This window comes from Tetrao urogallus (assembly GCF_951394365.1).
Source record: "Tetrao urogallus genome assembly, chromosome: 4".
Taxonomy (NCBI): Eukaryota; Metazoa; Chordata; class Aves; order Galliformes; family Phasianidae; genus Tetrao; species Tetrao urogallus.
Window position 1 is genome coordinate 38,284,572 of NC_136817.1, and position 15,549 is coordinate 38,300,120.

The 15,549-nt window shown below is 39.5% G+C and overlaps 1 protein-coding gene across 1 annotated transcript; it reads left to right on the forward strand.

The window, feature by feature from the left end:
- Window positions 1-1,166: 1,166 nt before the first annotated feature.
- On the forward strand, window positions 1,167-13,994 carry CFI (complement factor I; the record flags this gene model as incomplete). The annotated part of the gene is made up of 12 exons (XM_079534378.1): window positions 1,167-1,226; window positions 3,312-3,651; window positions 4,030-4,171; window positions 5,398-5,564; window positions 6,261-6,371; window positions 7,036-7,152; window positions 8,380-8,418; window positions 8,869-8,972; window positions 9,566-9,681; window positions 10,349-10,623; window positions 11,862-11,963; window positions 13,777-13,994. 12 exons carry the CDS (start codon window positions 1,167-1,169, stop codon window positions 13,992-13,994), a joined length of 1,791 nt encoding a protein of 596 aa, XP_079390504.1.
- Window positions 13,995-15,549: the final 1,555 nt, after the last annotated feature.

Sequence of the window (15,549 nt, forward strand, 5' to 3'; positions counted from 1 at the left end):
AACATATTGTTTGAATCAAGGTCTCCCGATGGTCCTGTTTAATGGTTACCCACCTCAGCCCCAACCGAAAACATGCAGGCAAGCCATAATCAAGTTCCCCCATTAAGCACCGCCTATTTTAGGAAAAGTTTCTTCTCTGAAAGAGTGGTCGGGCACTGGCACGGGCTGCCCAGGAAGGTGGCGGTCACCGTCCCCGCAGGAGCTGAAGAACCGTGTGGAAGTGGTACTGAGGGACTCGGCTAGTGGGCAAGGTGAGCCTAGATGATCTCAGAGGTCTTTTCCAACCTTAACGATTCTACGGCAATGTTTATCCATCATGAGGAACGGGCCATATCAGGGTCGAGCATCATACTCCGCAGCCCACGGAGAGGCGCCGGACCGCCAGCTTCCCAGGGGATGGCCTCCCTGGAAGCGGCGCCGGACCCTGAAGGCAGACCAACGGCTTTAACGGCCCTAACGACGGCCGCGCGCGCCCCAACCCGCACCATAAACCCTAGCCCCGCACACGTGCGTACCTAGCGTCCATACAAGCGCCGCTTGATGACGTCATCGTCACGCGCCGGAAATGCAGCCATCCTGCCGTAAAGGAGAAACAAGCGCCTAGCGGCACTGTCGCAAAAGGGCCTTCGCAGGGGCTGGAGATCCATGGTACCGGCGAGACCACGGTTCTCCCGGAAACCGCCCGCTGCCCGAGCAGTTGTGTGAGCAAATGTCGGCTGGTTACACTCTCGCACGGAGATAGTAGCGTTGCTGTTTCCGTTTGTCTGCCTGCCTGCCTGCCCGGAGACAGACGTATCTCACCTAAAAACACATCTCCCCTGACAGCGCCCTGCAGAGCCGGCTGCCTGCTGCCAGGAGGTCGGCCCCGCCGCTCGGTCGGTGTGCTTTGGTAACAGCAGGGGAGCGAGACCCTGCTGAGCACTGCCTTGTAATCGTTGGCTTCAAGAGCTTTCCTTTGGGTCTCTATGTACAGTATAACAGGTTAAATGGGGTGGGATCCATGTGGAGATCAGACTCATCCGTTAATATCTCAGGCTCCTGTAGTTGTTTCTGAGTCCACTTCAAAGTGTTTTACCAATGGTTAAAAATTAAACACAAACCTAACAACTGGCTATTGGGAAAATCCCGGCCAGGGGAATTTCTCTACAAAGAGATAAAACTTCATCATGAGAGTGGTTGCGGTTTTCTTGGTTTGCTTCTCTTTCTTTTCTTTCTGTAGAGCAAAGGTAAGAACTGATTGTTTGTCCCGTTTGTGGTATCCGCTTATTTAGAAATAAACAAACAAACAAACAAAAAATGAACAGTTAAAACAGTTTATTATTATAAAAACAGAAAGATAGATTTTTTTTTAATTGTTTCCTTTTGTAACATTTGCATTTCGTACGTTTTAGTCCAGTTTGAGGATTTGAATCTTGCTGTTTCTCCTCCATATATTGGTTCTATCTGAGGTTTACAGTAACAAGCTTCTGGAAAATCTTTTAATCGGGATCCTATGCTAAACCCAACTTGCAAGTGTGGCTCAGCTCAGAAAGCTTTTGTTATAAAATCCCTTCTGGCAAAAGCCTCTCAGGAAGTTCTGATGGGCTCCTTGTTCAGCAAACTCTGAGCTTTTTAGAAAAACCCGCAGATAAAGATCAGCACCTTCTGTTGCTACTCAGTCAAAACTGAGGAGAAACAACTAGTGCAATATGGGAGTTAAGCCAAGCAGGGTCTGGCTCAGAGTTTGGTATGTAAATTTAAAGATAATGCATAGGATTCTACTGACCTGAGAAGAACAGGAAGAATTTATTAAGATTATACAGCCCTTAAAAGGGTGGGAGGGGCTCGGATTAAATTCTGTCCCGGCAACATTCCCACTGCCTTTACTTAGGCCAGGATTTCTTCATGAGAACTTTAAACTTTGGCTCTGTTGATTCAGTGGATGCACTCAAAGCTGATAAATCTCATCTGACAACTGACATTTCTTTTTCATCTTTATTCTAAGTCTAGCTACATATTTTTCACGTTTCAACATTCCCCTTACCCTCAGATCTTAGTGAACAAAAGCACTCAGCCAGCAACAGAATAAGCAGAGAGCTGCAGGGATAGGTGTTATCACTTACCTAGAGACAGACAGTCAGATGGAAAAATCAGGAGCACTTCTTGCATTCTGTAACAACCAGAAACCACACTGCAAACCCACTGCTATCAAAGATACGGGAACAAAATGGACTGGGAGGGGAATTTAATTTTAACTTTTGTTGAAGATACTTATATGTGTTACTTGCAATGAAACAAATCATTAATTTTAGATTTACTTGTTTCTAAGTAGTTATTGGCTATAGTTAAAGTCAACTGAGACAATAAAAAGGTCTTGAAAAAAAATCAAGTTCCTACTTTTCTTTTTTTTTTTAATTTTATTTTTCTTCTTAGAAGGGGCCCTGAGCACCCTGGTCTAGTATTAAATGTGGAGGTTGGTGGCCCTGCCTGTGGTGGGGGGGGAGGGGAGGTTGGAGATTCATGATCCTTGTGGTCCCTTCCAACCCTGGCCATTCTGTGTGATTCTGTTAAGTCCCCTTATATTTTAATTTGCTTACGGTTCCACTGTTGTGGTGTGCTATAAACCACTGGCTTGAAATGTTTATCATCTTCTGTTGCACACTTCAGCTGATTTTTGAAGAGTATAGTTTGTGAGTGACCAGTAATAGTGAAAATCATACCAGGGGAATGATCTGAAAAAGAAAAGAAAAAAAATCCAGAAAAACAGAAAGGTGGATATCTCAAAGACAAGGGGAAAAACACTATAGATATTTAGCACTTCCATTCTTACAAGATAGGAAAAGGCTCATGTATAATCAAGATGCTATAATTGCAATATAGTTGTTTAATCAACAGATATCAAGATGTTGTAATCACAATATAATCGAGAGAATCAAGCAAGGTAGACAATGATCACAAAGAGAATAAGCGGAAGAGCTTACCCTTCGGCTGAGCTCACCAGAAGACACCAAGAGAGGGGAACTCCAGAAGAGATCCTTCCCCTCTGGTAGCCAGCTCTTAAATAGGTCTAGGAGGGGTGGAGCCTGGCTCCACCCCTTCCGGCAGCACAGGTGAATTGCCTTCACCTGTGCTCCTCTGGCTGACTCATGGCTCGCCTCAGGTGATTAATCAGAGGTTCAGGCCGTGACTCAGCAGTTCCCATACAGCTCACAATCACTTTGCTGAGGTATACAGGGGATCTGCAGAACTGCTAGTGCCATCTCTAGTCCTGTTCAATATTTGGTTTTGGGTTGCTTTTGTGTTTTTTTTTTTTTTTAATTTGTGCCTTGCAGAATGCAGCATCTAATGATACAGAAGAACAGTTTTCATACGTTGAGTCTGCTCAGCCACTTGAGCAAGACAGTCAGCCAGCTGAGCGAGCCACTTACCTCCTAGAAGACTGTTTAAGCAACAGATACACACACAAGTCTTGCAAGAAAGTTTTTTGTGACCCATGGGAACGATGTGTGGAGGGAAAATGTCTCTGTAAGCTTCCCTACCAGTGTCCAAAGAATGGCACTTCAGTTTGTTCTACCACTGGAAAGCAGTTTCATACTTACTGCCACCTAAAGAGCTATGAGTGTCAACGTCCTGAAGCAAAGTTTCTGAACAAGGGAAAATGCATGTCCACAGGTACTATGATCTTTTTTTTTCAAAATGTATCAGTCATTCGTTTGATTACTGAAAGTGCTCTAACAAAAGTCTTACACTAAGATGCAACCTTTCCTCAGAAGACCTCCAAATATGCTTCCAGGGCAGGAACTGTTATCTTCGTTTGTTCTGGAGCTGGTATATTTTTAAAAAGCATCAGGCTCAAAGCTGTAACATCAGTTCTCAGAAAAATCTGCAGTGATACCTCAAGCTTCTGATTCCCAACCTACTGTTCATTCCATATGAACTCTGGATACCTACAACATACTTTAGGTCTGGTTTCTTCCTGTGCTGTCTTTCCACTAGATACATCTATAGAATACAAATTTGTATGCAATTTATTTATTTATTTATTTTTAGAAACATTTAAAATCTCCTTGGTCTATAAGGATTCACATTTGCTTCAAGTAAAACCTGTCAATAACGAGGACCTTTTTGTATGTGACAGTATGTGGACTATGAATGAAGCAAACGTGGCCTGCAGACACCTTGGCTTTGAATTGTAAGTTTGGGGAATTTCTCTCTCTGTGACTGCAATGGATGTGAACGAATAGTGATGCTTCTATAAGGGTCAGTCAGTCAGCCAATTATTAAGAGAAAATCCATGAACAATATATCGGCTACAGTAAAGCTTCCTGTAAGCAAAAGCCAAAACAGATTTCTGCATTTTCTTACAAATCACAACTGTTCAAACGATTACTATTTTACTTTTAAAATAAAGTTGAAGTCTGATAGATGAGTTTTCTCTCAAGTCTGTATAAGGGAAAGTGCATAGATGGCTGATCCCCAAATGGCTGTGATCAATGAACTGCTCGTAGGGAAAAGTTTCTTAAACTGGCTGGCCAAACCGTACAGCTGTGTTTTGCTACTTGCAGCAGCCAGACTAACAAAAACCAGAACACAGTTTTTTTTCCTTGACCCTTCATCACCATTTTTTGCTTTGCCCACCAGAAACAGCTGAGGCCACAAAGAGCTTGTTCTTTTTCCGAGTCCATACCAATGATCTGATTTACACAGTGAGGTCATCATGAACTGTCAACCCTATATCCTGTACATAATGATTTAAAACAATAGCATGACTGAGCCACATAGGACTGCCTCTCAAACAGAGACTAAGAATGCTATCACAGTGCCTAGATTTGTCCCCTATAGATGAGGACTAAATATTTCACAGCCCTGATTCATACCTCTTTAGATAGCATACAGAGAGGTTTGTTCTGGGACAGAGCATTCAGCCCTTGACTCCCATTGCAAGTCTTTCCTGTTATTTATTTACTCATTCCTTATTTTCTTAAGAGAGAAGAGAGACACGCTGTTAGAGGATTACATTCAGATGATTATTGAATGCCAATCTTGCAGTAGCTTGAGCTTCCTCAATATGCATTGGTTTTGATGGCACCACCAGTACTCAACCTCATGCAAGATGGTTTCTATCTATTGCCATACACAGTAACTGAGATGAGAATGGCACAGATTCAGTGCCAGTTCTATGATGCAATTGGCAAAAACTGGCACTTTGTTTAACTTTTTCTTTCACAGTAAATATCTCCTACTTTCCTCCTTACCCTTATAACACTCCATGGGAAATCTGTTTTTTTTCTAAACTTCTTTAGCCATCAGCAAAGTTCCTTAACACTGGGGAAAATCATATAAATTCTAAACAATAAAAGCAGAGGACAATCCACTGTGAAATTACAGAATTTGTTACTGTTATGTGTATCTTTACAGAGGTGCTGAATATTACCACACTGACTACAACATCACAGAACCATCACACTGCTTCCAAATAACTTGCAGAGGCCTAGAGACAAGTCTTGCTGAATGTTACATAGAGAAGAAACTGAGAGCTAGTAATGAGGGATTTGTTAGCCTCCAGTGCCAGAAAACTCTCCGAGGTTAGTAGGGATTTTTTGGCTTTAAATGTACTAAAAGCTGTTCACATTAAGTTTATTTGAAATATATGAACTTAGGATCTATTTTACTGAAATCTCAGCCACCACAAACCTGCAATGAAATCTTTTAATTTTTATCTTTTTTTTAAATAATCCTTTTGCAAACATTTAAGACAACTGAGGCAATCTTGAGTTTATGACTTTGGAAAATAATGCACTGTTGCTCCTAGAATATCTTGACAGATACTACCCAAAAGTGGACAAATTTCACCCGTGGTTCTGGCTGTTCCCCCTTCCCTTCCAAGGCATATTACATCCCACAACTTTTGTTTCTCCTAGGTTAACTGATGAGGAGACAGATGACAACCTCCTACTTCTTCCTTTGTTCTTGCTTTTGGGAGATCAACTCACACTAACATTTCTGCTTTTGTCCATGTTTGGAAGAAACAAAATTCTCTTTTGCCAGGTCACTGAAAGTTGGAGGGAGAAAATACACAGTCACATTGAAAGTCTGAAGAGGAGGCAATGAAAACAGAAAAAAAAAAAAAAAAAGATTCCTATTTACTTAACTAGGCCTTAAGTTGCCTACTATTGACAGGTCAAACTGAGTGAATAAAAGGTGTATGTTGAGTATTTCCTTGGGCAGTTGTGAACCTACAGTCATTTCTATACTAACTTCATTTTCATCTCACTGCACAGAATGTTCAGCTCGTGAGTTCCATTGTGCAAATGACAAGTGCATTTCTGTGACTAAAACCTGTGATGGTATAAATGACTGTGGAGACCTAAGTGATGAACTGTGCTGTAAAGGTAATAATTTAATTTCTCAGCTGTTTGAAGAACATTTCAGCAAAAATATATCCACAAAAAATTAATTCTTACAGTGATGTAATAATAAAGTCTCTATTGTGAAAAAACAAAAAAAGCAACCAACCAAACAAAAAACTATAGTTTCTATATAGGAAAGTACAAAAAAGTTTTATGATCCTATAGTTAGATAATTATACTAATATAAATATTGCAATTTTCCAAAGCAAGCAACTGATCTCTGAGGATCTGGATTTCTTCCAATAATAAAAAAATAATGAGATTTAGGAGGCTGTTGATACAAACAAAAACAAAGAAACAAAACCCAACTGTATTACACAGAATTAAATGTATTTTCCAATAGGGCAAAACTGACAGTAATCAAACAAAACCATGTTGGTTTTTTTCAGTGAACTATCTTAAACTAAAATGAGATCCTTCTTAATAGCATAAATTTTAAAACACCAAGACAGTAAAATGAGCAGAGTCAAGTATTCACATAATTTTACACTTACAGACCCCACTTTCAGGATCTATTTATAAATAGCAAAGTCCCCCATAACATGGATATTTTATTGGGTTTATTTTTTAAGAAGCTCTCTAATTACATGAGGTCACTGAATCATATAGTCCTGTGCTTTACCATTTTACTTCTGTTATATTACAGAATGCAGAAACAACAGTTTCCACTGTCGATCAAATATCTGTATTCCAAAAAAGAATGTGTGTAACAAAGAAATTGACTGCCTAACAGGAGAGGATGAAGCTCAAGCTCTCTGTTCAGGTTTCCTTTTACGATGTGTTTTTCTTTCTTTTGCTTTTGTTATGCTAAATTAAACCTACAGACTACACAATGCATGTTCTTAAGTCATTTGTCAGATTAACAAAACCAAAATGCATGCAAGAATTAGTCTTTCTGATGTTATGTTACATTTACTAGGAGACTAACAAAAGGTTACATACTCTTCCTTCCCTTCCTACTAGAAATAAATGTCAAGAAAACTAAAAGGACAGAAGAAACAGATGATGTTTTAGGAGGCTTAAAGCAGATTATGACTTTTGCATGCATGGACATCTATCAAATTGGTATCCTGTTTTAGGGAAGAAAATGTAGATGGAGCATGCAGGAACCTCCTTGTGTATAAGGAATTAATTTAACTAGTTTGTTAATATAATAGTTCATCTGTACTGTTCTCCTTACCATTGAAAATACCTTGTTTTGTTTTGAACTTAGAATATTTTAGATAAGAGACAAAGTGTAAAGCCAAAAAGTAAACATTTTCGGTACATAGTAATTGGTAAAGGTAAACTGAACCCTAGAAGTAAACATTACTGTCAGTAACATGAGAACAGAGCCAATCCTCAGCCTCCATTTAGGAAGTGAATTCAATGGGTATTTTGTTTGAATAAAAGCTGACAAACCAGATTCAGGAAGCGTTTAGTTTACCTCTTGTGTTGAATACCCTCCCTTACCCTTAAAAGCAGTAAGTGTTAAAGGAGGCAAGGAGTACAGAGCAGCAGCATCTAAATTGGAAAGAAAAAAATATGTATCCTTTTACCTTTTTGCCTAATGCTCCTTTGGGCTTTAGAAAGCTCCAAAGGATTGATGGGGCAGGAGGAAGAATTTCTGGTGTTTCCTGGTAGAGGAGAGCAGTCTATTGCTTTAGAGATTAAAAACAAAAAAAAAAAAAACAAAAAACAAAAGAGGCCATTTCACAGGGTTTCTTTGCAGAAAGGTCCTCTGGACAAGAAGAAGGAAGAGTAGATATCATGTAGTTATAAATGAGTATCTGCTGGATGCAGATCATTTGTAAGCTGTGGCAGCAAAGAGTGCCTAGGAAGAAAGGAAACAGCAGGCACCATGCTTATAGAGTATTGCTGTCTGTGTGAAATGATATGCACCTTATCCAGTTAAAAATGTACCATGATTCTGGTACACCACTAAACATTTAAGTAATAGAACGCTGTAAATATTTGTCAATATTCTTAGTATTCTATTATTCCACTACAGGCAAGCCAAAACATGACGAAAATCACAGTATGGATGCAGGTAAGTAACCCCCCACAAACCCTGCATACCCTCTTTTTAGTGGCTTTCTAGCTACCAGCCAGTTAGCCAGACCTGCAACACTCATACATGGACTTTGTGGTTTAGTAGTACACACTCTGGGATTTAACTATTTCCACTAATCTCAATAACAATAATAATAATTCATCCTGCCTCAGGATCCACATCTGTGCATTAGCAACGGAAAGAGGTAAACTCTAAGCAAGTCTATGGCCACTGCTTTGAAATTATTTACCTGAATGTTGTCAGCAATGGAAAATAAAGAGAAATAATGTGATGCTAAGACAGAAGTAATTTTCAAAGAAAAACAAATGCTTTCCTAGCTACTTGCATACTCACAGCACTCATGCTTTCAATGTAAAGATAAGTCTGTCTCCAAATAGAGAAAATGAATGCTTGAATTCTGAGACGCATTTTTCCTTTTTGTTAAAGAAAGAAAACTGGCAAAGACGTTCCTTCCCCAAATAAACTGTGGTGTTGTAAATCTCACATTAACTCGACGGAAAAGAATCATAGGTGGACAAATTGCAAGAAAGGTAAAAAATAATAATATCCCTCCATCTTCCTCCTCCCTCCCTTCCACACACAAACAAATCTTACAAATATAGGCTCATGTGTTCATTCAGTAACAATTTAAATTTCATTACTTTCCTTCTGTTAAAACGTACAGAAATAACAAAGTCAGTTACAACATTAATTTCATATTTTACATTGCACTGAATGAATATAAATAGAAGCACAGTTAATAAGGTAAAACACCAAGTTACAAAATCCAGCATTACAGTGCAAGTATGCATTGAAAATGATCCAGCAAAATACTTAACACTATACTATGTATGATAATTATAGTCATAAATGTAATGTTTGATCATACCAGATCAGATCTTCCATCTATTCTTTTTCAGGATATTCTTGACAGAAAGCTGGAGGAAGGGAGACACTGCATAATGTCAGAAAACAAAAAAGTTACCGTAGTTTAGAATACAGAGCCTTTGTATCAGAGCCCAAATTACAGATAATTTCTTAATAGATTTTGTCAAGGAGATGAAGTGATATGGTGTTTCCCTTTATGCACAAAAAATAGCACAATGATAATTTCATATTATTTGGGTTTCTGTCATTTTAATAGGGTGAATTCCCTTGGCAAGTGGCAATTAAAGACACTGGCACTGAAGGTGCAACAGTGTACTGTGGAGGGGTTTATATTGGTGGCTGTTGGGTTCTGACTGCTGCACACTGTGTCAGGTAAAAGCAACAACCTGAGAAATTACTTCTTTGCAAAGTAGAAAAGATGAATCTGTGCATTATTGCTCTTCTCAGCTACTAGGTTGTTAATTCTTACTTGCCCATTTAACAAATCAACTAAAATCACTGACTTGCTCACATTAACAATGGGAGGGATTCAAAGGCAAAGTATTTTGTCACTGAGCAAAAACATAATTATGAATTACCTCCTCTCAGCACTGGGAAGGTCTAGCACCTGTCCTCCAGGAATGTCCCTGGTGCCACATATTCCCCAGTGCCAGCAGGAGTGGGCAGGAAAGACCTGCCTAACCTAGCCCAGTGTTCCATGTGTATTTGCTCATTCTTCCTTCATCTGCTATCAGAGGCATAAGCCTTGCTTTCCCTTTGTGAAGGCACTTAACACACTGGCCTTTAATACAGTCTTTCTGTCTTAACTGCAGGATTTTCAGGAACTTCAGCTCAGCAGTAAGCGTCACCAGCCTTGCTTCAGAACAATCTGGGCATGCAAGTCCAGAAAGAAACTATATGTATAATATGTATAGTGTATAATATGATTTTTTATTCCATGAAAACTTTGTAAAATGCAAAAATTTATGACTAATTGAAACATACAGTGCTTGTGTAATGTACCAAAACATATTTTTTACTTCATTGGCTTTTTTTCCAGAGCAACTCGAGTTCATCTATACCGTGTCTGGATTGGGCTGTTGGATACAATACAGTATGACAGGGAGACAGACACTTACAGACTAAAGCAACTGATAATCCATGAGAACTATAATGCTGCAACATATGAAAATGACATTGCTCTGCTGGAGCTGAAAGGTCACGGAAAAGGAGAGTGCTCCCTGAAATACAGCACACCTGCCTGCATCCCCTGGTCAGAGCATATGTTCAAGGCTGGTGATAAATGCAAGGTTTCTGGATGGGGACTAGAGAAAGGTATTTGATTCAGTGCTTACTACCAGAATGTATTATTTTTAGCTATGTTTTTCAAACAGTGGTCAGCTCTCATACTGAGAAGGCTAAAGAGTGGTGCACGCACAGCACTTGCAAGAGGCTGAGCGCAGCAAACACATGCTGTTGGCATTTGGCTGTCAGTTCTCTTTTTTGTATTGTCCCAGTAAATTGGTTTGGAGGACACCTTTTTGAGAACTAGCCTGATAAAAGGCAATGTTCGGTTTAAAGTTTTATCTGCAGCCTGACTCCACAGCAGCACATTTGTGTCAGCACAGTGCAGCGAGAGAGCAGGAATGAGACAGCAGGAGTGAGATGGCAGCATTCAGACAACATATGCATAAGCAAAAAATTGATTTGTTGTGCTGCACCTATACATGCTTGTCAAAGAAGACAAGAGCTGTTTAGTACCTCTGAGGCATCCAGGAGAAGCGACTGTAATTACCAGTCTCATATTTATCTTAGGTTTATCTATGCAAACCTGGTAACAGTATTTAACACACAGACCATGGTCACAGCCAGACCTCTGTGCCCTGCCCAAGCCGATCTGAGATGCAATAAGCAGTTATGAAGCTCTGCACATCTCATCTCAACCATGCATAGGTTCAACACAATGAAGGTTAGGTCCAACACAGTCACGCTTTCAAAACCTTCGGAAGCAGTTGGTTTGTATCACAGAATGACTGCAGCCAGGCATAAGAGCACTAGCAGTCCATAAACAAAATACAAAGTTGAGAATTACCACCAAACATAGACCAAAACAGGGCCTCTTCTTAACCTTGTACTACATAGCTCACTTGTATCTGCAAGTTCCAGTCCTCTCATCTTTCTGAGAAAGAGAGGTAACAAAGATGATCAGAGTCATTTCTCCATTTAACAGAAAACAATATACTGGTCTCCCAGTAATATAGCATCTGGAAACCCTGGTATGGAAAACATGGGGGAAAAAAAATGAAGAAAGTAACAAAGGAAAGGAGTAAAAATCACAAAAAATGAAACTACTGCATTTAGTACTACAATTTAACCACTCTGCTTTTATTTTTAAATATATGGGCAATGGATGTGGGACGAGTGTTAGCAGCAGATTAAGGTACCTGGTTTATAATATTTAAGATTACATTCAATAAATAAGCAAATCTATACCATTCAACTTATGATATTAAAAGTGTTTCACACGCATTTGTCAGTTTAAATTTAGAAAAGTTTATTGTTTTCTTTTCTAGGTTATACCAAACAATACGTGCTCAAATGGGGAAATGTTAATTTATTTCAGAATTGTTCTGAAATGTATCCAGGCCGATTTTTACAAAAAATGGCATGTGCAGGCAAGTATGAATTTTCTTACTATAATTTCCTTACCATCATGCCCACAGTTTTTAAGGTCTGACATACTGGCTGGGAAATCTTTTAGACTTGAAAAATGCAATAAATCAAATGCATTTGTTGTCATTAGCAAAGCACTAGCCACTGGAGCCTACAGTCATCTGCTGTTAACTATCTAATTATAGACAGTTATTGTGACAGTATGCCAAGTTTCAGTGATTGTAGGCAAATTTCAGCACACAGTTGGAGTCACGTTTTCTAAACACACAAGCACTTTACAGCCCACTGAACTTACTCCTACCTCTACTTTATTCTGGTTCAGGAACATAATAAAGCAAATGCCTTTTTTGGAGCACATTCACAGTCCTGCAGACTAGCATGTGACTACTCATCTGTTGAGATGTTTTCTACCACTAAATCACACCCCAGGAAAAATACTATAAACTTTTCAAACAAAGATTAGTCTGGCCAGGAAACTGGTTGTCATTCCTAATGCTAAAATAAGCATTTTGAGTACACATTTTTGCTTTTCAAGTAACAAAAGGTATTGCCAAACACATGTCTTAAAGAGCAATGAGTTTTCAACTTACAGGACAGATAGTTTCAACTGTTCTTTAAATCTGAAGTAAAGGCAGGATTTAAACAAACTACATAACAAGACAAATCAAAACTGTATATAAGAGCTTAACCATTTGTGAATAAATTCAATACAATGTGAATGCAGATATAAATTTTGGAATTAAGGACTGGTATCTGCTGAAGTTACTGAAACAAAGTAACGTTAGTGCAACTGAGTAAGGGCAACAAAATCTAGTTTTGTTGTATTAGTCTTTCCAATCCTGAAACACTCACAAAACTCTTTCTCAGTAATGCAGAGACTCGAGAAAGAGGTTACATATTTAAAAACATGGGGAATCTTGCTCAGTATGGGTTCCTTCATACTAGGTCAATCAACAAAGTAGAAAGGAGTGAAAGATATCTTTACACACTTCCACTGAGTCTATGGGACAAAGCATAAATTGTATTCCAACTCTATAAAATTTTTGCCAATATGATATTCTTTCCTCTTCTATTTTTAAATTATTATTATTATTTTTACAACCACTACATTTGCTAAATTGGAAACAAGTAGTTTCAAAATCCCAGAAACTTGTAGACAGCACCATAGCCCATACGCTGTGTCTCAGAGCTGTCACCTGGTGCTCCAGATGGTCTGCACTTCAAGTGCCCTATCAAGGGCTCCAGTTAAACACAGCTGCACTCTCTTGTATCTCATCATTCATGTACTATCCGTGGACCTGCCCACCTATTGCCATAAAGCTTGTAGAGAAATAAATTTTGAGGTTTCTGCTTCTGCATAGCTCAGAGGAAATTGGCCAATGTATTACTGGGTAGAAAGGACATCAATAGCAGATGTAGAGGAACATGCACATTATAGCTTAATTTCCAGAGGGATCAGTCTAATAATCTTACCTTCTTATTCTACTTTCTGTCCCCTTTTTATAAGCTACTTGTAATGATATAATATACGATACATCTGAATTCTTCTCTGTTACACAATGTACAACAAGAATCACATTCCTGACGTGAAAGCAAATGAGCTTTTGGCCCAGCCAAAATTATAAAGAGGCCTGCATTTCAAAATAATTAGGAAGTAGTAGACCAAAGAGGTTGGGAACTTCAAGTACTAGTGACTGTTAGGCAGACACCTGCCTGGAAGTGACATGGATCTAAAATGCCACCTGAGCTCTACTTTGTGTGCTAGTTTGCATATAAACTTACTTCTGAGTTGTTTTTTCCCCTCTCTTGCTGCAGGTACTTATGATGGATCCATTGACAGTTGCAAAGGTGATTCAGGAGGTCCCCTGGTCTGCTTTGATGCAGAAAACGTGGCGTATGTCTGGGGTGTTGTGAGTTGGGGTGAAAACTGTGGGGAGGCCGGTCACCCTGGCGTCTATACACAAGTTGCCAGCTATTATGACTGGATTAGCCACCATGTGACACGGAGTCTCATTTCACGGTATAATATCTGAAGCTCAGGAAACTAAACACTTGTTATCATCCATGCAGAAATTAACACTAGTCCATTTTTACAATAGCAGCCATATACCTTAGCAACTATTAGTACAAATCTTGAAATAACGTAGTTTGAAAATGTTCGGCTCTCCACAAATACAACAGCTTTACAGAAGTCTGCACAAAAGAATTTTACAGTCATGTAAGTCCACGGCAAAATTATCTAATAAAACAATGTTCACTGCAAAGACAACTTTTTGTTGCTGTTATTTCTTTTCTCTCTCCCTATATTTCACACTGCTTTCCATAGTAATTGTTTATTTTAAATGGACAACCATACTGAAAGCAGCGGTCAGAAAACCAACTACACTACCAATATGTGAATGTCACAGAAAGGACAGCACCCAGAGAATGTAAAAGCAATTCCATCATATCAGGGTGTAGGTCTTTAGAAACCCTCAGGATGCTGCTTTGCTGGGCGGATGATCCTTTAAGCTTACCCAGAAACAGAACTTCAGACCGTGTGATGGACTGAACATGATTGTGAGATTTGTTGATGTTTTGATGAGTAACACAAAGAAAAAACACATCCTTACAGGCCCCTGATCCTGTGCTATGCAGTCACAGGAAGTTAGGCCATGCAGTTATTCAGAAAGTTACCCACAAAGAGAATGATGTGGTAGGTAGGGTAAGCCCTGAGTCCGCTAGGAAAGTTCTGGCTCCTTTTTAAAAGCCAGTAGTTTTGTATTGGTACAAATGACTTCAGGACCATTTCAGTCCTGACGAACTGTGCAACAGTTTTGTAACACCCTTTGCTGGATTCCAATTTACAAGTGTTTGAAAAAAAAGACCTATTTTGCTTCATTCCTCTCGATCAGCTATCCCACCAAATCAATAGCATATGTTCACATAGACACTGGGGAAAAGGGGTGGGTTCTGTGCAAGTTTTGTGAGTTTGGGGGTTGGTCTGGAGCTTGGTTTTCAATGATTCACCATTACGTACTTCTGGCAACATTTTGACATTTTCATTGACTTCATTCTCCACTGACTTGTTAAAAAAAAAAAAAAAAAAAGCTGCATTAGCATGAATTGGGCAACTCGGTCACCTCCGAGCAAGGCAAGAGTAAAGACTGCTTTCCTTACCCGCCCCTACCAAGGCTTTCCGTTCAGGAACGTGTGTGAGCACAACACCCCTTCCCTGGAACTGCTCTGCCGAAGGAGGGCTTCCGTACAGCAGCCTCAGGGACGGGCACTTTCCAGTATAGGTGCGGCAAGAGCTCCCTCTTCTGTCTGACAGCATCTGCTGACAGCTTTTCCTACTACTTCTCCAGTTAACAATAACGAACGTAAAAGAGAAGGAAAGAGGAAAAAAGGAAGAAAGAGGAAAAACAAACAAGCAAACAAAAGCCCGAACACACAGCAGCATTTACCAGGTATTTCTGATCTCGCCTGTCCGTGTTCTTTACATTTCCCGTCCCCTGCGGTTACCTGTATCCTAAAATCCTACTATGCCTGTATTCTGAGGAATTCCACACGTCTTAAAACAAGGCTTTCGCTGCAGAAATTAAAACG